This window comes from Drosophila innubila, chromosome X (assembly GCF_004354385.1).
Source record: "Drosophila innubila isolate TH190305 chromosome X, UK_Dinn_1.0, whole genome shotgun sequence".
Classification (NCBI taxonomy): Eukaryota; Metazoa; Arthropoda; class Insecta; order Diptera; family Drosophilidae; genus Drosophila; species Drosophila innubila.
In genome coordinates, this window is record NC_047626.1 from 7,856,542 (window position 1) to 7,880,086 (window position 23,545).

The window sequence follows — 23,545 nt, forward strand, 5'->3', positions numbered from 1 at the left end:
TCCAAAGTTCGAGCTTCAAAATTATAGATGTTTCAGATTTAAGCCCATTTTGGAAATTGATCACAATATGTACCTGCAAACCAAGCTTGCCAGCCCGTTTTTAGTTGCACCAAGTTGGCGAAACAAGTTGGCAGCACATAAGTAGATTTTGACAATACTGCGAAATTCGGAGCGTTGCACGTGTTTTTGTTATTAAGCAATTGGAATTTCGAAAGAAGATATAAATTGAAATAAGGGCGTTCAACAACAGAAATGGAGGACGTCGACTTTACAGGCGTTAGCCCATTGGGCCAGGACAGCAGCAGCAGTGCGAATACAGCGATGATATTGTGCTGCGAATGTGGCGTCGCCATACAACCGAATCCGGCCAATATGTGTGTGACTTGTCTGCGGAATCACGTTGACATTACGGAGAATATACCGAAACAGGCGGTGCTGCATTTCTGTCGCAACTGCGAGCGTTATCTGCAGCCGCCAAATGAATGGATACAAGCATCGCTGGAGTCCCGAGAGCTGCTCGCCGTCTGCCTCAAGAAACTGAAGGGATTGAAGGAGGTGAAACTTGTGGATGCGGGTTTCATTTGGACCGAACAACACTCAAAGCGCATCAAGGTCAAGCTGACGGTGCATGGCGAAATCTCTGGCGGCACAGTGTTGCAGCAGGTCTTCATCGTGGAGTTCACCGTACAGAATCAAATGTGCGACGATTGTCATCGCACCGAGGCCAAAGATTTCTGGCGTTGTTTGGTTCAAGTGCGTCAGCGTGCGGAGAATAAGAAGACGTTTTACTATCTGGAACAATTGGTGCTCAAGTATAAGGCGCATGCGGATACGTTGGGCATTAAACCGGAGCACGGTGGTCTGGATTTCTACTATGTGTCCGAGAATCATGCACGTCGCATGGTGGACTTTCTGATGACCATGGTGCCCGCCAAGGTGACGACCTCGAAGCGTCTCATCTCCCACGATATACACAGCAACAACTACAACTACAAGTACAACTGGTCGGTGGAAATTGCACCCATCTCCAAGGATAGCGTAGTGTGTCTGTCCAAGAAACTGCGACAACAGTATGGCAACATTTCTCCAGTTTGCCTGGTGAATCGTGTCTCAAGTAGCATTCATTTAATCGATCCACTGACGGCACAGATCGCTGAGATCACCTCACTGGTCTATTTCCGGGCACCCTTCGAGGCCATCTGCAATCCCAAGCAGCTGATCGAGTACATTGTCATGGATATTGAGGTGATAGCTGAGAAGGATCGCAAGACTTATCCTGGTCAGGGTACAGTTAGCTATAAGCATGCTCTGTGCGATATTTGGGTGGTGCGTGCCTCGGAATTGGGCATTGCTGAAAGTAATATACACACACGCTCCCATTTGGGGCATCTCCTCAAAGTGGGCGACTCCGTGATGGGCTACAACACCGGCGAGGCGAACATCAATGATGCCGAGTTCGATAAGCTATCACAGGATCTAATCCCGGATGTGGTACTAGTGCGTAAACACTATGATCGACAGACACGGCTCAGTCAGCGCCTGTGGAAGATAAAACATTTGGCGGATGAGGCAACCGATGAGCGCAGCAAATATGATTATCATGAGTTCCTCGATGACATCGAGGAGAATGTCGATATGCGTGGACAGATCAACATTTATCGCGATAGCAAAAAGACGTTGCCCATCGATGTGCAGCCGGATGTGCCACAGATTACCCTGGAGGAGATGCTCGAGGATCTGACCCTGGAGTGTGCCGATGATGAAATGGGAGAGGCGGATGCAAATGGAGAAGGAGGTGGAGTTGGAGTCGGAGACGGGGAAGCGACACAAGAGCCACAATTATAATCTTAAGTCTTTTATTTCTTTTTTGAAATTAATTTATGTATTTTACATGTACATATATTATGCATAATAATAAAAAAAATACACACACACAAACCTCAAACATTTATAATGGTATCATTTAAATATATAAAGATTGTATAATGTCCATATTTGATTGATCACGCAAAAAAGGTTTGTAATATTTATTGTTTTCCAAAAAAAATTAAACTTTAAAAAAATTGCGTGTTAAAAAAGTTTAAATGAAACTTTAACTTATATATTATCCATGTATTTATGATTGTAATACTTGCTTCTTCTCCAAAGTGCGCTAGTATTTAAAATTTAACAGTTTCTTTAGAGGATTTGATTAAACTGTTTAATTGTTCATTCTTAAAGAAATAATTTGATTCGTTTTCTTTTTTGATAAGCAAAAAATCTATTTTTATTATAATAGTCGCTATATTTTAAATGTTGGAGAGTTTTTGAAAAAGAAGCGTTAATAATGAAAAAAAAAAGTATTGAAATTATTAAAGGTAATGGATTATGTTGAAGAATTAAAGTAAAAAAATTAGAATTGCATGATTTTAATTAAAAAATTGTATAACAATATGGAAAGCATAGATTGAAGTATAAAACAAAAATTTAGAATCTATTTATAAAAATCAAAATATTAATTTAAAAAAAGTATTAATTTTAACAATCCGTGATTTTAATATACAAAATCTAATTTTAAAGATAAAAAAATTCAATACCTTAGACGAATCTTCAGTAACTGTCAGCCATGTAAATTATTTAAAATTGAAAAAAAAAATGTATCCCTATACAGGATATTAAACTCATCTCAGTATTCTCAGTCTTAGAATTTCTGGTTAGAATTCTAGACACTATAGATCTTTTTAATCCCAAGATCACATGCAATTCAAATAAGAAACGTTTGTAGCTTTTAAATAGATAACTTTTCGTATTTATTAATATACAATATGCTTAACAGACGATTTAGCTAGTCGACATTTAGATATATATTTCTGTATCTTCGAGTTTTGGAGTTGTAAGCTCCTTTTAATAATTACCACATATACAACATAAATTAGTATACTTAATACAATACTACAATTCAACTACTCCAATAACAAAATGTTAGTTTTTTTTTTTTTTTTGATTATTATTATCATGATTGTTTTTGTTTTTAATGTTATTTGTGTACTTTTTGATTAGGAACGCAACGAGAGATTTGCGAGAGATTTGGTGGCGATATTAACATGACCTTAAGAATTAGTCAATTGCTTGATTAGATGCGTTAATCAGACTGTTTAACTAAATACAATACAAATTGAATGCCCATTTAACAGTGTGTGTGTGTGTTGTATGTGTGTGTTACAGGTGTGTGTGTGTCCCTTGCTTTGTACTTGCAGGTGGACAGATACATTTGCATTTCCCTAAGCCTCCAACAGTTGCATCCTCATCCTTTATCCTTTGTCTTTTGTCCAGTCTTCAGTTTGATTTGTTTATTCTTGTTTCTTCTGATTTATTTAGGAGAGTCCCAGTTTGGGCTTCTCCTTGAAAAAGTAGACATCATCGCAGTCACAATGCGGATGCTGTGTTGCCTCCCAATCCAACAGAGCCCGCTTCACCACGGGCAGTATATGCTTTCTGGTCGCCCGGACATTGTGTTGCCGCAGAAAGCAACCGCCCATGAAATTGGTATCCACATCGTGTGGCTTCAGTTCCAGTTGCGGTGTCTGGCAATCCAGCAGAGCACGTCTCACCCGTTCCAGCAGTTGTGTTTGTCCCGTTGGCGAGATGATGGCCACATCCCGTTGCACTTGTCCCCCGGATTGAGGTGGCACAAACATGCCGAGGATAACAATTAAATTTGCATCGCCAGCAAATTGTCGTATTGCCTGCTCGGCATCGGGTTTCTCAATGAATTCTCTGACCAGCATGGGTAAGCCCGCCATGGGCACCTTTTGATGCTCCGTCTGCAGTTGCTTCATATCCTTGCGCAGCACCTCGGCTAAGGTAAGTCGACTAATGTCCGCTCTGGCTGCCACCAGCTCATCAAACAACAAACGACGTTGCGTCCGCTCATTATCAACATCATCAACATCTTTATCAACTCTCTGCAGTTGCTCCAATTGCTGTACCATTGTCAGATCCCGGGCACAAAAGCGTTTGGCAGCTGTGGAGAAGTTAATGGTGTCCAGCACAATGGTGGCATGCAACAGCTGCTCCACATGAGACGAACGTGGCTGCTGCCGGGCCAAATACAGTTCCGTAATGAGTGTGGCACAGGAACCCAGCTCCGGTTCAATGTGACGCACACAATGCGACGGCAACAGCTGCATTGCCGGATTATTCTCCAACGGACGATGATCGAGTATTTCCACAACATTCGTGGCCAAATCACTGACATGATGATCGACGAGTATGACATTGATATCACTGGACAAATGCTGTGGCAGATCATCCCGGAAGAGTAACATTCGCTCATCAATGTGGCACTTGTTGAACATGTGTCCCACCTCCGTCTTTAGTGGATAATCGAGACGTGGTATATTCAAGATTGGCACATAATCATTCTCCTTGCTGCGCTGACTATAGATAAATGCAAGCGTTATAGCCGACACTGCCGAATCCAGATCACAAGATTCATTGCCAATCACAATATGCAATTTACGCTGCTCCTCCCTCTGTTTGCCATTCTCCTTCTCTCTCTCACTCTCTCCCGCTGTGCTGCCGATTGCACTGCTGATTGCCGCCTTCTCGGGTAGATACTGCATTGTTTTTGTTGTTGTAATCAAAGAAAAACAATTGAAAACAATGACAAATAATATATTTATAATAATAATACTTACGCGTCCAAGCGTCGCACGCGCTTGCTGTAGAAAACGCAGAAAACACATTTTATACCCAAAAAAGGATAGCGGCGCAATGCGCTCAAAAAGTTACATGAAAGAAAATAAATTATAAACGGCAGAAATGCAAAAGCTACAGTTGTCAATCTGATATCGAGTACACTCGATAGTCAACAACTCAAATATCGATAATAACAACAGTTGTATGCAACTTTATTAAGAAAAATAAAAAAACATTTAATAAAAATAAAATCGCCGCTGCAACAACAATTGTGCTTTGTTCAAATGTGACAGCCGTTAATTCAAAAAATGTTTATGCTAAATATCGATATGTTAATTCATCGCTACATAGTGCAACTCATCGATACAGACATTCGAAAAATATGCTATACGCTATCGATATAAGATACATCTTAGGCGCGAACTTAAGCTTGAAGTGTTTCCATTCAAAATTAGTTGTGTGTCCACTCATTTTTCCTATTTTATGGCACGGCCAAAGTATATTTTTGCTTAAAAAAAAAGTTGACGAAATAATATTGCATAATTATATTGATATTAATATTATCACCAGAAAAAAAGATATCGCCCAAAAATATATCATCACAATAAATATCTATCAATATATCAATGATATTTCGACATCCCTACACAGCCCACAATATAATAACAATTTATACATATAGTTTTTAGCTTCATCACTACAACGTTTATTCAAACATTTAAAATATACAAAGCTGTTGTAACTAATTTTAAAAAGACCTACTATTTTAGCGATATCAGCTTATCGAACAATAACAACAAACTATCCATACGCTTGCGCTTCGATAGATAATTCAAGCCATCCCTACTTTTCAATTAAACGGCGTTTTTGTGCGCGTCGCATTAGAAGATATCAAAATTGTATTCAATAAAAACAACAAATTCATCTGATCCCAGTTTCCAGTTTCAATCGTTGACAACAAACATAATGGATACGCCGCGTCGCAAACTGCGCAATCTGCATATGGAGAATGTCCAAAACAATAGCACACCAATACAAATTCCGCCATCACCAATGTTGAAAACACTGGGATTTGGCACCGGTGTCAGTGTATACCGCTTGGACAGGTCACCAAGGCATGGACACATACGTTCACCATGGGCGGTGAAACGTATCACACAACGGACACGGGCTAAAAAGGATACGCTCTTTAATGACCGCATCGTACGTGAAGCAGCCATCTTGCGGTGAGTCCTCCAAGCTCCTCTTCATCTCGGCTCCTCCTCTGTCCCGTTCTATGATTATGCATATGTATAATTTTCAACTATTATTGGTGTGTGTACCCACAGTACAGATAAAAATGTGTACACACACGTGGGCGCGGGTGTAAGTGTGTGCATAATTTTTGTATGTGAGCCTGCCTGCATGCGTGTGCATACATATCCCCACATACATATATATGCGTGAGGCTGCTGCGTCTCATGTGTGCGTGCATTTGGTGTACATACAATAATTGTGCCGTTTGTTATACACACAACTCTCCCACAAATGTTGCAATAACAGTTATTTTAAATAATTCATATCTTTTATTCATATTGTTGGCACAGCAAACTGAATCATCCCAATATTGTTGGCTTTCGCGGTGTCATCAAATCCGCCGATGGTGTAGACACACTGGCACTGGAAATGTGCAGCACAGCACTGGGTTCCATACTGGAAGAGCGACATGATGAGGATCTTGGTCCGTTGCCCGCCAAACACACATTCAAAATGATTATGGACATTGCGCATGCCTTGGACTTTTTGCATACGGAAGCGCGTCTGCTGCACGGTGATCTTAAGTCCTTCAATGTCCTGGTCAAGGGTGAATTTGAAATTTGCAAACTTTGCGATTTTGGTGTCACATTGCCGCTGGATGAGAATGGTGAGATCAACTTTCACAAGCATCCTCATCTACAATATGTGGGTAAGTTTTGAAATTAAATTGATTTTTTTTATTCGTTGTTGATACTGAATTGCTGTTTTTGACTTTGTAGGTACAACACTTTGGTCACCGCCCGAAATCATTGATGAGGTGGAGATAATTGATAGCAAAGCGGACATCTTCAGTTTCGGTTTGATTATCTATGAGACATTGGCACTTGTGCCGCCACACACGCTCGAACTGGACGCAGCCTTCAGCAGCAAGGCCAATGACACGGACAGCTCACAGGAGCAGTTGCAACGGAGACAACTCAATTATTCCGAAGACAAATGTAGCGTTTTATTGACAACTGGCACAGACACTTCTACCACTATTGATGATTGTCTGGAGAATCCGGATGATGATGCTGAGGGGGATAATGACGAGGAAGACAACATCAAAGAGAATGACATGTCCGACTATTCGTGGGCACACATTGAACAGGCATATGGGACACGTCCTCCATTGCCGGTGGCATTTCAGCTCAGCGATGATTACAATTGCATTGTGGAGCTATTCTATTTGTGCACCAATGCTCACAGTGAGGATCGACCTGCTGCACGCACCATTTGGCAGTGCTTCGAGAATAATGCCGCCAATGTTGGCAATGCATCTGATTAAATTTCTAAGCTATAACTATCATACAAATAATTTAGTTTTGTACGTAACGATCAGCTCTCTTCACTATCTCTGTCATTATCTCACTCTGTCTCTTGTCTCTCTGTGTACCTAAATTCGCTGTAAAAATTTAAAATTGCCAAATGATCGAAACACAAACAAAACAATGCTAAATACAAATGTGCACATTCAATAATTATATTCAAATTGAATTTGTATTAAATAATTTCATTTAGATGTAAGCTTTAAAAGTATTTTCATGTATTCCACGTATATATACATATACTTGTATGATATAGATAATTGTAATTCTCAAGTGTTTGTTCATTTTGTATGTTCATTATTTCTAAAATAAAGAAATTAGCAAAAACATGAGTACTTCATAATTACTACTGTTGTGCGCTTTTTTTAATGGCATTTTAGAGGTTTCATGAAATTAAAAGCAGCTAATATCCGAAATAAATAATTAAATTATGATATTTAATTTTTTTTGTTCCATTTATTTTATATTCATAAACTTATATTCTTTTTGAAGAATTTTTCTCCAGTTAAAATTTAAACAAGTGTGTCAAATATAAACAAATTGGCAAAAACACAAATACTCCATTCCAAAATTGTTTCTGTTATGCGCTTTAATTTATTGCATTTTAGGAAAATTATGAAATGAAAAGCAGTTAAGATCCACAACTAAATAATCAATTTTCTCATATTCAATTTTCAATGCATTAAATTTTCTTGTTTCATTTTTTTGTTCCATTTCTTGTTCCTTTCTTGGTTTTTTTTTTTGTATATTCATAAAATTTCTACTTCTTTTTTTTTGACACGCAGGCCTGGAAATAAACGTCAAGCAGGCTTTTAGGATTACATGAATTTCTAAATATTTCTCATTCAACGAGCAGCAGTCGTGCTGAAAGCAACTTTTGTATAAATTTAAAAAAAATAAAATAAATAAAAAAGTGCTTTAAAATTGTATTTTTTGATTATACTGTGCAACGTTAATATTCATTAAATTTTTTTTTTTGACGGCTAAGGAAATTTTACTATTGCAATACGACGTCTCTTTCACTAAACTCCCGAGCAGAGCATAAAAAAATAAATAAAAAGTGCTTTAACATTGTATTTGTTGATCTGACTGTGTCACGTCAATATTCTTTTAATTTTTTTTTCTTTTTATTTGACGGTTAAGGCAATTTTACGTTTCGTTAGCTCGAAATTTTTTTCTCGCAGCCTTCGATTGTTCAGGTAAGTGTCAGAATGACAGTATGAAAACATTTTGTTTTTTCTTTTTCTCGAATGAAATCTTAGTTCGATTTTATTCGAGAATAAGCTAAAGGCATTGCTGACAATATTTCTTTTAGTTTATTTTTATTTATTGATTTGAGCATAAAATATTTGCTGTCTCGTTCCAGCGCCTCTTTTTTTCTTTTGTCAAAAGCTGTGAGGAATATGTCACCTTATATGAATACGTCTTAATAGGATTATAAGTAGGTACATCCGGTTCGTTGTCCCAGTTAACTTTCAAACTGAAGATCAGAAATCTGAGAGTTACGGCTACACCGATCCAGATATTTGGCTAGACATCAACGAAACAATCTATGAGCCTTTTACAAGGACAAGTGACATTGTCAACAGATGAATGGAAATCCTCCTCCACAGGAACTCCAAATTGGTCAGTATTGCTTTACATTTGGCGAATCCTGAGAGTTCCTGTAGTGCTTTTTTAGAATTACATCACAAGGAATCGAAATTGGGTTTTTATACATGTGACAGTTTCCATATGTCTTTTCAACTGCTGCATCCGGGCACTCTGGTCATACTTTTTTTTTTTTTTTTTTTAAGGACATTTAGAATAACATGACCGAGAATCGAACCCAGTTGTTTTTCAAACTGAGTTTTAATGCATGTGACAGTTGCCAAATGTTTTGATTATGGCAGCATCCCGACACTCTTGTCATACTTTTTTCTTTTAGACAATTAGAATAACGAAAGGGAATCGAACCCAGTTGTTTTTCAAACTGAGTTTTTATGCATGTAACCAAATGTTTTAATAATGGCAGCATCCGGACACTCTTGTCATACTTTTTTCTTTTAGAGACATTTAGAATAACATGACCGAGAATCGAACCCAGTTGTTTTTCAAACTGAGTTTTTATGCATGTGACAGTTGCCAAATGTTTTGATTATGGCAGCATCCCGACACTCTTGTCATACTTTTTTCTTTTAGACATTTAGAATAACGAAAGGGAATCGAACCCAGTTGTTTTTCAAACTGAGTTTTTATGCATGTAACCAAATGTTTTAATAATGGCAGCATCCGGACACTCTTGTCATACTTTTTTCTTTTAGAGACATTTAGAATAACATGACTGAGAATCGAACCCAGTTGTTTTTCAAACAGAGTTTTTATGCATGTGACAGTGTTCTGTATCCCACTTCTAAGCTAAACATCCTTTACGTTATATTTATCGACTGTTTTAAGCTTTTTAGTTGCAGTTTCTATGGATAAATTGTCGCCCATAATCTTGGCACACATAATTTTTAGCCTGTCGAGAAGATCTGCAACACTCTGGAGCTTGGATCAAACTGTCTTGTGGTCCATTTTTCTCAACACGATGCGATACTCTGGAGTGATTGCCATCCCAGACTCGCAGTCCAAACGAATAACTTGTTTCTATTTGAGATTAGATTCTGATAACGCCGCTGACAATCCTCGGCTGTGAGCAGGGGCATAGCTAGCCGGACTGGCAAATAAAACTCCCCCATCGTGTCGGTGTCGTTATTAGATTTATTTGTAGTTTTTTGCGTCACTTAATAAAAACTTTGTAATTTTCAACTTGATAAGATGTTTTGTAAATTAACTCAAGGCAACACTGTTTTGCATTTATAAGTAAATGCTGCTTTCACTAATAAAAAACCATAAAAATATTAAATAGTCTTGTCTTATTACTTAAGACGGTTTACAAAGAAATAAATTCTTGTTTAAATTTGTTTCATAAAATTGTTTTTAATTTCCTTTTCTAAGTTTTTAAAACTTTCACAGTTTTCCCCACATAATTTTCAAATAATAAAAATCAGTTTTTAAGTTATAGTTTGTCAGTGCACTTAAAAGTTCACTTTGTTTTTATTAAAAATACATGCATCAAAACATTACTTTTGTCTTTTTCTTTTTGCTTGTGTGTATAATAGTAAAATAGTGTATATTTAAGATTGTTGTTCGATAGGTGTTTTTTGGGTTTAGTTTAAAATGATAGATTTCATGAATTGATTTAACTTTCGCCAGTTGAACTTGACAAAATCTAACGAAATTAGCTGCTATATATGTAGTGTAGGGTATTCGGTATTCGGATATTTATAATTAGTATACTTGCTGTTTGTCTTTTCTTTTGTTATAGCATAAGTCTAGCTACATATATGTATATAGTATATTATATATCTAAAATATGCCTGTCTCATATGTGTTATGTTAACTTCAAGTTGTTGTTTTTTCTTTTTTTTCTTTTTTAGTTTCAATGTCTTTTCTCAATTTGACTATAATAGATCTCTATATATATGTCGATATAGGTTTACGTATACGTACATTTAGTTACTTGTTGTATATAGTATAATTTATAGTATATAGATTTTATAAAACATTTTTTTGCGTTGTTATTTTAAAGGCGCTGTTGGTGTTTGGTAGTTTTTTCTTGTAGTTTTTGTAGTTCTCTTTAAAGTTTGAACATTTGTAAAAAAAAAAATAAAAACTTGAACGAGTATTAGACACATTGACGAAAACAAATTAAAAGTATATAATATATATATATATATAAGTATATATATTAATATTTGTATATTAAGTAACACTTTTTAAGCTCGCACACGTTACAAACAAATTTAAAATATAAAACAAAAAATAAACAAACATTTCTCTTAAGTTTTAGTTTGTAAGTACAATATAAATGTTTAGTTTTGTTGTTGTTGCTGGTGTTGTTGTTGTTGTAGCTGTGTGCGCGTGTGTGTTCGTGTGCCGCAAAGTACATAAATGGAATGCAATGTTTTTAAGTTCGAGGCAGGTGTGTGTGTGTGTGTGTGTGTATTTGTTGCATATTTGCAATTAAACAATTTTGATGCCACTGCAAAGTTATTTTAAATTTTTCTACGTATTTTGCACATTTTCTTCTATATTAAAATGTACATTTGTTGGCTATTGTACTGACAACAAATGTACATATTTTAATAATGAACAAAAATGTGTAAAAACGTAGAAAAATGTACATAAACTGTGTATAAAACTCAAAACTCTGTTTCTCTCTCTCTCTCTCTCTCTCTCTCTCTCTAGCTCGCTCACTATCTCTCACTCTGTCTAACTAATGATAACACATGAAGGAATATATGATAATAACAAAGGACATTAATGCTTACAATTAAAATACATAGTTTCTTTTTTTGGGCGTTGATGAAAAATAATTAAAAAGAAAACAAGTGCATAAAACTGGAAATGGAAAACTTAGACATTTGTATGTGTGTGTGTGTGTGTGTGTGTGTGGAACGTGTGGAATGTGTGGAATGTAAACCCAATATTTATGTGTATATAAGACTGTTAATGTATGTTGTATGTGTATTGGGGATTTCTTTCACTTTGTTGTTGTTGTCTGGAGTTTACAAATGCAAGACACCATCCTTGACATCACTGGCCATAATTGTGGACGCATTGGAGGCAGCCTGTCTGTGATGTGTGGACGGTGATGATGCGGATGATTGATGACTCGTTGCGGATGCGGATGTCGATGATGTTCCTGCCGTTGAATTCACAGTCACCATCGTTGTCCCTGTCGTGGGACTTTCATCGAGCGTGACACCAGTTAGATCAACAATATCATCCTGATCATCATGCTCCAGTTCATCGGATGTATTCGTATGATTCGTGTGATGCGAACCACTCGACAATTGACTGTTGCGAGAGAAGGAACCACGATGCGTCGACGTCAGCGTTCGTTGATTAGCCGGCTTCACTGTAATTATCAAATTCGAGCTATTTGCCACCATCATGTCCGTCACCTGTTTAAAAAAATCCACAGAAATTTATAAGTATACATCATAAAGTCAAGGTTTAAGATCGCAATTAATAGTCTTAAATTTCAGAGGAATAACATTTTTTGAACGAATTTAATAAAATTTGCAGAGTAAATTAAGATGCCAAACCATGAATAAAATGTCATTTCGTTTGAAACTCGGTTTAGTTTTGACAAAGCTATGGAAGTTCGAAATTGGTTAGACTTTTGACTTTACAAGTCGAAATTTCTTTTAAATTTGGCATGATTTTTTACAAGAAAATGAAAGTTCTTAGAATCAAGTTTAAAGTATTGTTTTATACTAATTACGATATAAGGAGTCGAATAAAAGTAAGAACTTGAGATTTAAAATGTTCGATTTTTCAAATTTCAAAGGGGGGACCCTTAGCATCGAACCCAAGATTTAGAGGAATATAATTTTTATTACAAAATAAATTAAATTGAAATGCAGAATAAATAAAGATGCCGAACCATGATCAAAATGACATTTCGTTTGAAAATCGGTTCAGTTTTGACAAAGTTATGACAGTTCAAAGTTGGTCAGCCTCTGACCTAGCAACTTTACAAGTCAAAATTTATCTTCAGTTTGACTTGATTTTTTACAGAAAAATGAAAGGTCTCAGAATCAAGTTTAAAGTGTTGTTTTATACTTATAACGATATAAGGAGTCGAATAAAAGTGAAAACTTGATATTTAAAATTTTCAAATTTCAAAATTCCAAAGGGGGGACCCTTAGCATCGATCCCATGATCTTGAGGAAAATAATTTTTTTTACAAAATTATTTAAACTTGAATGCAGAATAAATTATGAAGCCAAACCATGATCAAAATGACATTCCGTTTGAAAATCGGAAAAGTTTTCATAAAGTTATGACAGTTTAAAGTTGGTCAGTCAGTGGTTCTAGCTTTACAAGACAAAATATTGGTGCAATTTTCCATGATTTTTTACAAGAAAATGAAAGGTCTCAGAATTAAGTTTAAAGTGTTGTTTTATACTAATAACGATATAAGGAATTGATTAAAAGTAAAAACTTGAGATTAAAAATTTTGAATTTTTAAAATTCCAAAGGGGGGACCCTTAGCATCGAACTCGAATCTTGGCGATGATGGTCGACAAATATGAAATTTTCTAAACGCACAAAATTTGAATGCAGAATGAATTAAGAGGCCGAGTTAAGATGAAAATAGCATTCCGTTTGAAAATCTGTTTAGTTTTGATGAAGTTATGACAGTTGGAAGTTGGTCAACTCTTTTATTTCATAATTTATTTGTGTTAAGATCAAAAATAAAAGTAAAATAAAAATTTGAATGTAATTATATCATATTTTCTGATTAATATTTATAAATTAAATGCAGAAATAATTAGTAATTAAAATAATGATCTTTGGTTTTATGCATACCTGATCCAGTGTCTTTCCGGCCACCTCAATGCCATTGACTTCGATGACCTCATCGTTGACGGCCAGAAGGCCGGTGCTTTCGGCCAAACCGCCGGGCACCAGGCGTGATATGAATATGCCCGGTTGTTTCTCCAACCCGCTGGCCGTAACACGCACCGATGTGCCATCGCGTATATAGAAACCCAAGGGCTTATCGCTGCCGTGCTTGAGGAGACGCACACGTCGATGCGTCTCCGGCACAATGTCCACATCGATAATGGCCGAAACCTGACGGAAATCGTGTGGTATCGATATCGATGGCGCTTTGGTTTTAACCGGCGTATGTCCAAGTATGCTGCCAATTAGATTCCTTGGCTTCATTGTCCCAAAGCCCGAGTACTCATTCAGATCATCTAAAAAATAAATAGAGTTGATAGATGATTACAGATTTCTTATACTTTAATACGATTATTTTTGACCATAAATAAAGTTAAATGAATAGCTATTTATTGAAAATTTTTATAAATTATTTCCAATCGAAACAACGATTTAAAAAGGTCCTTAAAATTGCATATATGTAAATCATATCTATAAAAATTAAGTTTTTTCCAAAATATATTTATATTAACATTTTTTTTCTTTCAAATCAGGTATAATTTTAAATTTAAAGCTATTTTTCATAATTTTATATTAATTTTATTCAACTGTTCTTAGTTTTTAAATTTATATGAAAAAATCTATTGGTTGACAATTCGATACTTTCACTGTCGATTTTGACAATACGATTTTTAACTCTGCACAATTTGGACATCACTAATAATGTATGATTATTTTTGTTGTCGTTAAAATAGTTACTCGACCTACTGTATATATGTATGTACACTGGTCGGCATATTTATTTTAACAAAACTTAAGTTAAATCTTCTCATAATTTGAAGTAACTACGAAGATTTTAGCATCAATGAAAAGGTCATTTAGATTCTGTTTGAATGATACAAAATTTATCATTCATCATTTATCATTACCAAAAAAATATGCCGCTCAGTGTATGTATATAATTGTTATAGTCACCTTTTCGTTGCACAATGACGCGCAACAAAGGACGCGCTGTTTTGAGGGCACGGCCAAAGTTGTCATCGTTGTTGATGGGCAACAGGTCGTTGTCGCGCGGATCAATGTAGAGTATTAGAAATTGTATGTTGGCCAATTTATGCAGCTGCTCGATCAATGAGGCGAATTTGTCGAAACTCTGCTCGGTCTCATGACGTTTAAAGCTCCAGCGTCGAAATTCGGCATCAAACTGAGACACGAAATTACGAAAGAAAACAATTATCATAATCCACATAATCAATGCAAAGCCAACTGTTGCCTCCCTTGCAACAACTTCCACTTCCACTACACAAATTTCTACAGGGCATGAATCAGCGCAGTGCCGCAGTCAACAATTATTTCACTTTTATTCCAATATGTGAGGAATTCTTTTGCGTTTGCCTCACCTTTGATTTCACTTCAATTAGATTCGTTTCAGCGCTCGCCGCCGTCGCTGCAGTTGTGTTTATTTTATTCTTTGACATTTTTGGGGCCCAACTTCCACTTCCAATTCCAAACTTCCCAACAAACTTATTCCTTCCCACTTGCACACACAATTTCACGCACAACTCCGGATGCAGTGCCGTCGCGGGCGCCAACCACCAACAACAACTAAATTGATATGTGCTCAAAGTAGTTAAAATTGTTCAATAAATTAGAATTCGACAAAAAATCTTAACTAAAAACTAAATTATGCGTTGGCGAGCAAAAAAAAAATCCACAGCAGAGTTGTGTTTTATGTAGAGTTGTAATAACAACCGAGGGTTGCCCATCCAGTAAACATTTCCGATCTGGCTCAATTTTTTTACTTAAAAAAATACGTAGATTTTCAAAAAAATGTATTCTGAACTATTGTACCTATTCAAATTTTGTTTAAAGCTAGAATTGTTTTTATTTTTGCAGAATTTATGTTAGATATTTCTCGATTTTATATATCTATATATATTTTTAAATTGCATTTTCTAACTGCTTTCCCCGAGGGTTAACGAGCTTTAAACCTTCTTAAAAATGCTTACCTTAATTTTATCTAATTTCGAATTTTAAATGTTCATCAAATTTATTAATTTTTGATGGAGTTTTTTGCATATTTTAACTTGTTTTAAAAGTCATTTCGCGGCAAATGGCGATGATATCGATTTTTTGGAGTTTGCGGTCAAAAGACATCGAACAATCATCGCGATTTATCATGGACCAACATTATCGATGTTATGGATGCGTAATATATCGATAATCTGTAGAAAGACAGACTACAGCAGCTGAATATGATCGCAAAAATACTAAAAATAACTAACTATTGATAGTTACTTGTTATATTTACGAAACAATTAATTTTAAATTTCAAAATTAACTGCAAAGTATATGTATCGATGTTTCTTATCGACCACAGCCGCAAAAGGGTAAATGCCAGGTGGCAACGCTAAATATACAAAATTGCTTAAAATCATGCATATAAAAAACTTAAATTTTACATTTTTATTTCGTATTTCATATTTATTACATTTCAAAATTAGCTATTAAAATTAACTTTATTTTAAATTGTTGCAAATTAAATACTGAAAAGTTTACAGATTCAATACATTTCAATGAGCACGAGTGAGACGACGCTAGTGCATGCGCATGAAAAGAGTATAGATAGCTGCTTGGTAGTATCAACAGTATACACTTCTGTGTACGCTTTATTCCTATAATAACAAGAATAATTACCAATTTAGGTAACCAAACTAAGATTAATCAAAGCTAGCTTACGATCAGTAAGCAAATACAAAGAGAGAAAATAAATTTAACGAACTTTAGCAATGTTAACTAGAGTTAAGTCAGCAGTGTGACCATAACGAATTGAAAAGCCAACATGCACTACATTGTAGCGCATGCCATACGACGAGGGTTTCTGTAAATGGAGGCTGTTTTGTGTTTTGTTGTTGAGCGTGAAGTGTGCAATTGAGTAGAAATTGTTTTTTTGTTTTTAAATGTGTCGAAAAGCCAATAACAAAATAGGAAAACAAATCAATTTCAGTTTTAAACATAATCAACTTGCTGCAAAGCATATAATACGAGGCAGTAAATATAATAAGGCGCACGCGAGCAGGAAAAACAAAAACGAAAACAGAGCAAACAGTTTTCCCCCCACTGCACGAGACGCTGACGCTGCTGACGCTAACGCTGTGAATGCGACTGCGACGCCAGTGAAAATACAGTTACAAGCAGAGCTTTTTAAAACTTTTGGACAAATCACTCGATCAGTTGGAAGTATTAAAAAGCAGAGCTTCAGGAGGACATTGAAGCAATAGCAACTATTGAGAAACCTTGAAACGCATTCAAGCACACATACGCACACACACATACACAATCAGAATTACAGACACCCACATAAACATAGACAATAGACACACACACAGACAGTGAGAGAGAGAGGCATACGCACAAAAGGGAGCAACATCAGGCGAAGCCATGAGTTCGGTAATGTAAACAAATAAGCGTAGAATATAAATAAACCAAAACTAATTTATAAAATTTGTATTTAAATCGTTGCACATTTGTAGCAATATTCGAATGTGGAGAATCTGTCACCGCAGACCATCAGACAGGTGATGAAGGAGCTGCAGGATATGGAAACAACGCCACCGGAGGGAATTAAAGTCCTGATCAATGAGAGCGATGTCACCGATATTCAAGCATTAATCGATGGTCCAGCGGGAACACCATATGCCGTTGGCATCTTTCGCGTTAAACTCACGCTCAACAAAGATTTTCCACAAACGCCGCCAAAAGCATATTTCCTAACCAAAATTTTCCATCCAAATGTTGCGTCGAATGGCGAGATCTGTGTGAACACATTAAAAAAGGACTGGAAACCGGATTTGGGCATTAAACACATACTGCTTACCATCAAATGCCTGCTGATTGTTCCCAATCCCGAATCGGCCCTCAACGAGGAGGCCGGCAAAATGTTGCTCGAACGTTACGATGATTATTCCCAACGTGCGCGCATGATGACAGAGATACATGCACAGGTGAGTGATAACAGCAGCGAGAGAGAGAGAGAGAGAGAGAGAGAGACAGACAGACAGACAAAAATAGAGAGAGTGACAGCGAGATGAGAGTGAGGTGGAAAGATCTGTTTTTTACCATAACGATTATGATTTTTAAAATATATATTTTTTTTAAATAAAAAATAATTTTTGATTTCTATCTTCCTTTCCTTTATCAGAAATTAATTTTTATAAAATAAATAAAATTAAATTTAAATACATTTTATCCAATCTAAAAAAGTTATCAAATAATAATTAATTTTAAATTTACATTTTCAAAATCATAAGATAACTTTTATTTTTATTTTATTTCAATTTGATTTTAATAAAAAACTTACTCTTATTTTTACTCAAACTAAAAGTTTTATCAAATAATAATAATTTATCAATAATGTATCATAAAATTAATTTTATTTACATTTTTTAGCGAAATTCCCAATTACTTTATTTCTTGATCTCTATAAAAAAATTACAAAATATTTCAAATTTGAAAGATCTGATCAATACTTAGCCCCAGCTGTTTGAGTTTAAAAATGTTGTGTTTTGAGTTCTTGTATGGACAAATACTATGTTTTAAGGACAATTGGTCCTTTTTTCCCATGAAATTTTAAAAATCCTGGTCCTAACAAGAGTTTTGAAACCAATCCTGTCGGGATCGGATTAAAAACACTAAAGATATGCTAAAAATTCAAAAAATAAATATTTCAACTCAAAGCGGGAGCTAGGATGTACATTTAATTTTTATTTCCAACTTTATTTATAATAATTGAAGAATAACTTTAATCTCAATTTTTGAACTAGTCTAGATAGTTTTTATTGAGATTGTATTTTTCTTTGGAATTTATAACTTTTATTTGGTATCGCTGATTTTGACCAATTTGATTATCTTCCTTATTTTTAGCCGGCCAAATGCGGTGCTGCTGCCAGCGATGCCAAAGATGATGATGGACCATCAACGAAGAAACACGCGGGCCTTGATAAGAAGCTGCAGGATAAGAAGAAGGAAAAGTTGCTTAAGGAGAAAAAACGCATGCTCAAGAGATTATGAGAGGCATAAATTGCAGAATTACAGAGAGAGAAAGTAGGAGTAATACAACAATAATGGTGAAGCAACAAACAAACAAAAAGTATGGAGCACATTTAGTTAAAACGTTTAGAAAACAGCAACAAGAACAGACTAAATATCTTATATGTATCAAAAATCATCAGTGATCCGTTGAAGAACAAAACAAAGATATAAGCAAATACAAAAGGAAGATAAGCAAAATCAAATCGAAGAGGTAAATCATAAAAAAGAACAACTAAAGAAAACAACTTGGCAAATTAACGAAGAATAAAGAAGAAGAAAGCACGAACAGAGCGACCAAGCAACAAGATGAGAGAACCACTCCAAAGAAAAATGCATCCAGTTACATATACAAAAAAAAAAAACACAAAAAATCAATTATACATACTATAAAATAATATAAAAAAGAAAAACAGAAACTAAAACTAAACAAAATGAAAAGCTAAGAAAAACTCTGGTTTAAAAAAAGTCTGTGCTGTTTCGGTGCGGCTAAGAAACCGATATTAGTTTGTAGACGGAGCTAAGATGAAGAAATCATGTCCTATATAATTTAGTGTCCACCCCCACCCCGCCTTCTCCTAATTCTTCCTTCCTATATTCTTCATACTTTAATATTTTTTTAACTATCGTAGCATAAATTATGTGTATGTAATTAGTTTAAACATTTAACGTGTTAGCTCTCAATTCCCCTCACTTCCTTAATTCCCCCCTCACAACCCAAAAAAAAATCATCACCAATGTACAGTTATTGTCAGCTTTTGCAATGACTTGCATTATTTTACAGTTTTATTTAAATTGTTCTCTTTAACATTCGTGCGTTTCAATTAATAAAAAACTCTTAAAATAAGAAAAAAAAAGAATAATAATAAAACCATACACACACACATAAAAAAAAAAGATGGAAAAAAGCAAATAATTTATATGTATGTATTGAGAAAATTGTAAATCGAAGATCCTTGAATGTGATTATAAATCCTATCGGTATATTAATTTCCACAAATGTTCCATTTGAACAACCAACAAATTCAATTGTGTAATATACGATATGCAATTTATGTAATCACGTTTTTGGCCACTTCGCACAAAAACGTAGTAACATATTTTTTGGTTAGTTTTTTAGGTTATGTACTAATACAAAATTTCAAAAAAAAACAAAAAAAGAAAGATAAAAATTAAATTAAAAAATTATGTGCCCTTCAGATGATGATAATACGAAAACATTTCTTATTGCTTAACTGCTAGAAGATTTCCAAAAACGCAATCTCTCAATTCAATTATCGTAGTAGTTAAAAAAAAAAAACAAAAGACAAAAAAGAAAGATCGAAGAAACCCAAAAAGTATAAAAAGAACCTTTCGTTAAATTTGTTCTAACACAAGTCAAACACACATACAACAAAAAATGGAAAAACCCATTTTGGAACACAAAAAAAAACAACAAATTTATGATGAATAAATTCGCCATTTGAGAGTAAACAATTGTGGTATATGCTATATACTCTATATAATAGATTGCCTAGGCGCTGCACGTAGCGTGTGACAATGTGCAGGCATTTCCGAGTTCCATGCCGGAAGAACATTTTAGATAGTCGTCGATTCTACGAAAATGACAATGAGACATATTTTCTTGGTACACAGTGAGTCAAGTAGTTGTTTTGGCAGGGGAAAAATTACCGAGGTATAAATCCAAAACGAAACAAAAAAAATATATATATTCGCAATATATATTTGATTTTTAAAAATATATATTTAATATGATCAATATTTTAAATTTGTGAAATCAAAATTAATTTGAGCAAAAGGATGATTACGCCTTTGTATTTAGTGTTTAATTACGGCTTGCAAAATATAACCCACTCTTGGTTTATAATTTGTTCTTATCGAAAAAAAAACAAAAAATAATGTTTAATATTTTTTGAAAAACAAGCATCAATATTTGTTCTTTGTCAAAACAATAATCTGACCCACTGTCATACTCATAAATGTATTTGCAGGTGTATGTATGTGTATGTGTGTGGGAGTCGTCGTCTCTCTTTCTCTCTCTATTTTTGTGCTCTTTGCGCCAACGCTAACGCCAACGCCGGGCAACATTCCAAGCGACTAACCTTCAGGCCAGCTCCAAAATTGTCGCAGCTCTAAAAACAACAACAACAACAACAACAATGAGAGCAAAGAATGCTTTTAAAATTGTAAGAGCGCAAGTGTGTGAAGCTCTGTCGCTCTCTCACTTGCAAAAACCTGATGAAGCGCTTCAAGCGGCCAGTGTTGGACATTACACACAACGCTCTCAAGCGCGCGCTTACGCTCTCACCACAAAAGAGAGAGAGAGAGAGAGAGAGAGAGAGTATGAATGAATTAGCAGATGGACCGCAAAAGGCAAAAGCTTGTTGTGAATGTGATTGTGTTGCGGTGTTGAGATTGAATGATCGAAGGTGCGGCTTGGTGAGGTACGGGTGTGCGAAAGGAAGGAATGGAGGGAGGTGGGACGTAAGCGTGCGCGCGCGCTCGATCGCCAATTCCAAATTTGCTGCGCGACGGCGACGGCGACGCGACAGTCAACAGCAGCCAGCAGCAAACAGCTAACAGGTAGATCAGTTGTGAATCTGGCACGGACGGACGACAACAAACCATTTAGCTTGGCTCGAGCTCAAGCCTCTCGCACAAAAAACGAAAAAAACAACAAAAACAAAACTCTCGCATTCGGCTAAACGCGACGACGGCCAAAACAAAAAAATCAACGTTTTGCGCGCCTCCTCCCAGGTGTGTGTGTGTGCACGTGTGTGTTAATATACATACTGTTGGTCAAGAAAGTGTTTGGACACAATCAAAATCCCACACATTTTCTACTGCAAAAATATATGTTATTTTAATAGATTTTTATTTAAATTATTTTGTTATCATATATTCAAAATAAAAAACAAATTTGAGAATTTTTATTTTGTCCAAACACTTGTTGCAGTAACTGTGTGTGTATATATGTGTGTGTGTGCGTGTGTCGCGTTGCCCAGTTGCAACGTTTGTTGTACTTGTTATTATTGCCTGTTTTTTTTTTCTGTGGTTGCGGCAGATAAACAAAAACAACAATCAAAACACGCCCTGTACAAAAATTGACACACACACACAAGTGCGTTGCTCTATGTGTCTCTGTGTGTGTGTGTGTGTGTGTTAATTTGCATTGAAAATCCAAATCGAAGCAGTAATCGTCGAAATCGATAGTTCGATTGAACGTTCGATTGCCTACCCCCCACCCACCCAAAAAAGGGTTTAAGTTAGAAGTTGCACGCCGTGTTTATTGAACAATTTGATTGATTTGGCGTGCAACGGCGCGTGGCATGCAACAGTTAAGTGCGCGCTCATCCATTTTATTTGGCATTCTTGCAACATCTGTTGCTGTGACTTCCAATTGACAATTTGCAATCAGGATTATGCGTTCAATTGTCTAGTCGATCATGATTTATCGAGCGCGAGTGTGTGAGTATGTGTGTGTTATTTGAAATTGGAAAAAGTGAAAAAGTGGAAAAGTGAAAAGTGAAGTTTTTATTGACCGCTTTTGGTAGTACTTCTTTTCCAACTAGTTAATTTTCATTTTCATTTCCAACGTGCCTATAAAATGGTTAATATTTGGGAAGCGGTTTTAAAAATCCGTTATTTTTTTTAATATTTTATCACTTGAAGAAGTTTTAAGCATTGTATGTGAAGTAATAATTACATAAAACTTAAAATAAAATCTTAAAATAAAATTTGAAATACCTACAAAAAAAATCTTAAAATAAAGTTTGTTTCGATAAGTTCCTCAACAAATGTACCATTAAAAAAGGGATCCAATATGAACCATCGAATGAAAAGTGTATCGACTTGACCATTGTGACCTTGTCAACTATCGGGAATTAACTTTAGAACAGTTTACAACCAGTGAATCAATTGGATTACAAGTCATATCTACATCATTTACATATTAATGTGTATAATGTGACATACACACTCACACACATACAAATGAAGAGTGTGTGTGTGTGTGTATTTTTCTACAATATTATTCAGTTGTTTTGTTGTGTGGGACGCTGAAACTAAGTAAAGTCGCGCAAATAACTCGTTCATTTCGTCATTTCGAGCAGAGACCGTCAATAAATATTTGTTATACTTGTATGTGCATATATGTACATACCTATACACATGCAAAATACATATACATATGGAAATTCATATACATATAGCCTTGAAATTCGTTTGTTGTCGCCACAGATCATCGTAAAAATCCTCTAGTTTTTTTTTTTGTATTTTTCTCGCTTACTTTTTTTTTTTTTTTATTTTTTTCGAAAACTTGAGCCGAGAACGCTTTAGTTTTCAGTTGGAACTTGGTACAAATGAAATTTGCGTGGTTGCTGCGGGTGTTGGTGGGCGGTCAGTTAGTTGTTGGTAACTGCCAAATACGTCAACTCATTTTGACCAAATGCGTTTTCAAAATATTTTTGCGCGCTCAATTTCAGCGAGTGGGCGATTAAAACCAGCTGAGCAATTACCAATTACATGCTCGATCCACAAACAATACTGAAAACTCTATCCAAAAGTTGCGATTCTCAATTTGTGTGCTGCACTCAATTCACTTAATTAGCTTATTTAAACTACGTTCCATTTTAACTATTTTAAATGTTGAGCTTAGACGCATTCCTCTTCATTAGGCAATTTAACTAGCTAGT

General features: G+C 35.4%; 6 protein-coding genes across 6 annotated transcripts in view; 4 read left to right on the forward strand and 2 right to left on the reverse strand.

Annotated features, from left to right (window-relative positions):
* The first annotated feature begins 144 nt into the window (after positions 1-144).
* LOC117793489 (60S ribosomal export protein NMD3) lies at positions 145-1,921 on the forward strand. Its single transcript, XM_034633809.1, has one exon. It carries the CDS (start codon positions 253-255, stop codon positions 1,843-1,845), a length of 1,593 nt encoding a protein of 530 aa, XP_034489700.1. The 5' UTR covers positions 145-252; the 3' UTR covers positions 1,846-1,921.
* Positions 1,922-2,765: 844 nt separating this feature from the next.
* On the reverse strand, positions 2,766-4,828 carry LOC117793669 (exopolyphosphatase PRUNE1). The gene is made up of 2 exons (XM_034634053.1): positions 4,680-4,828; positions 2,766-4,598 (listed from the first exon to the last, which is right to left on the reverse strand). Exons 1-2 carry the CDS (start codon positions 4,725-4,727, stop codon positions 3,354-3,356), a joined length of 1,293 nt encoding a protein of 430 aa, XP_034489944.1. The 5' UTR covers positions 4,728-4,828; the 3' UTR covers positions 2,766-3,353.
* Positions 4,829-5,510: 682 nt separating this feature from the next.
* On the forward strand, positions 5,511-7,624 carry LOC117793637 (lymphokine-activated killer T-cell-originated protein kinase). Its single transcript, XM_034634005.1, has 3 exons — positions 5,511-5,906; positions 6,267-6,625; positions 6,696-7,624. The coding sequence occupies exons 1-3, from the start codon at positions 5,647-5,649 to the stop codon at positions 7,241-7,243; spliced, it is 1,167 nt and encodes a 388-aa protein (XP_034489896.1). The 5' UTR covers positions 5,511-5,646; the 3' UTR covers positions 7,244-7,624.
* Positions 7,625-11,546: 3,922 nt separating this feature from the next.
* LOC117793905 (partitioning defective protein 6) lies at positions 11,547-15,495 on the reverse strand. The gene is made up of 4 exons (XM_034634348.1): positions 15,164-15,495; positions 14,739-14,967; positions 13,689-14,080; positions 11,547-12,274 (listed from the first exon to the last, which is right to left on the reverse strand). Exons 1-4 carry the CDS (start codon positions 15,239-15,241, stop codon positions 11,876-11,878), a joined length of 1,098 nt encoding a protein of 365 aa, XP_034490239.1. The 5' UTR covers positions 15,242-15,495; the 3' UTR covers positions 11,547-11,875.
* Positions 15,496-16,640: 1,145 nt separating this feature from the next.
* Positions 16,641-20,142, forward strand: LOC117793906 (ubiquitin-conjugating enzyme E2 S). Its single transcript, XM_034634349.1, has 3 exons — positions 16,641-17,213; positions 17,297-17,767; positions 18,687-20,142. Exons 1-3 carry the CDS (start codon positions 17,205-17,207, stop codon positions 18,831-18,833), a joined length of 627 nt encoding a protein of 208 aa, XP_034490240.1. The 5' UTR covers positions 16,641-17,204; the 3' UTR covers positions 18,834-20,142.
* A 1,100-nt stretch (positions 20,143-21,242) lies between these two features.
* The window catches only part of LOC117793904, a 35,697-nt gene continuing 33,394 nt past the window's right edge, over positions 21,243-23,545 (forward strand). The window contains exon 1 of the mRNA XM_034634346.1: positions 21,243-21,608. The gene's annotated coding sequence lies outside the window, so the exon portion shown is untranslated. The remainder of the gene's footprint in view (positions 21,609-23,545) is intronic.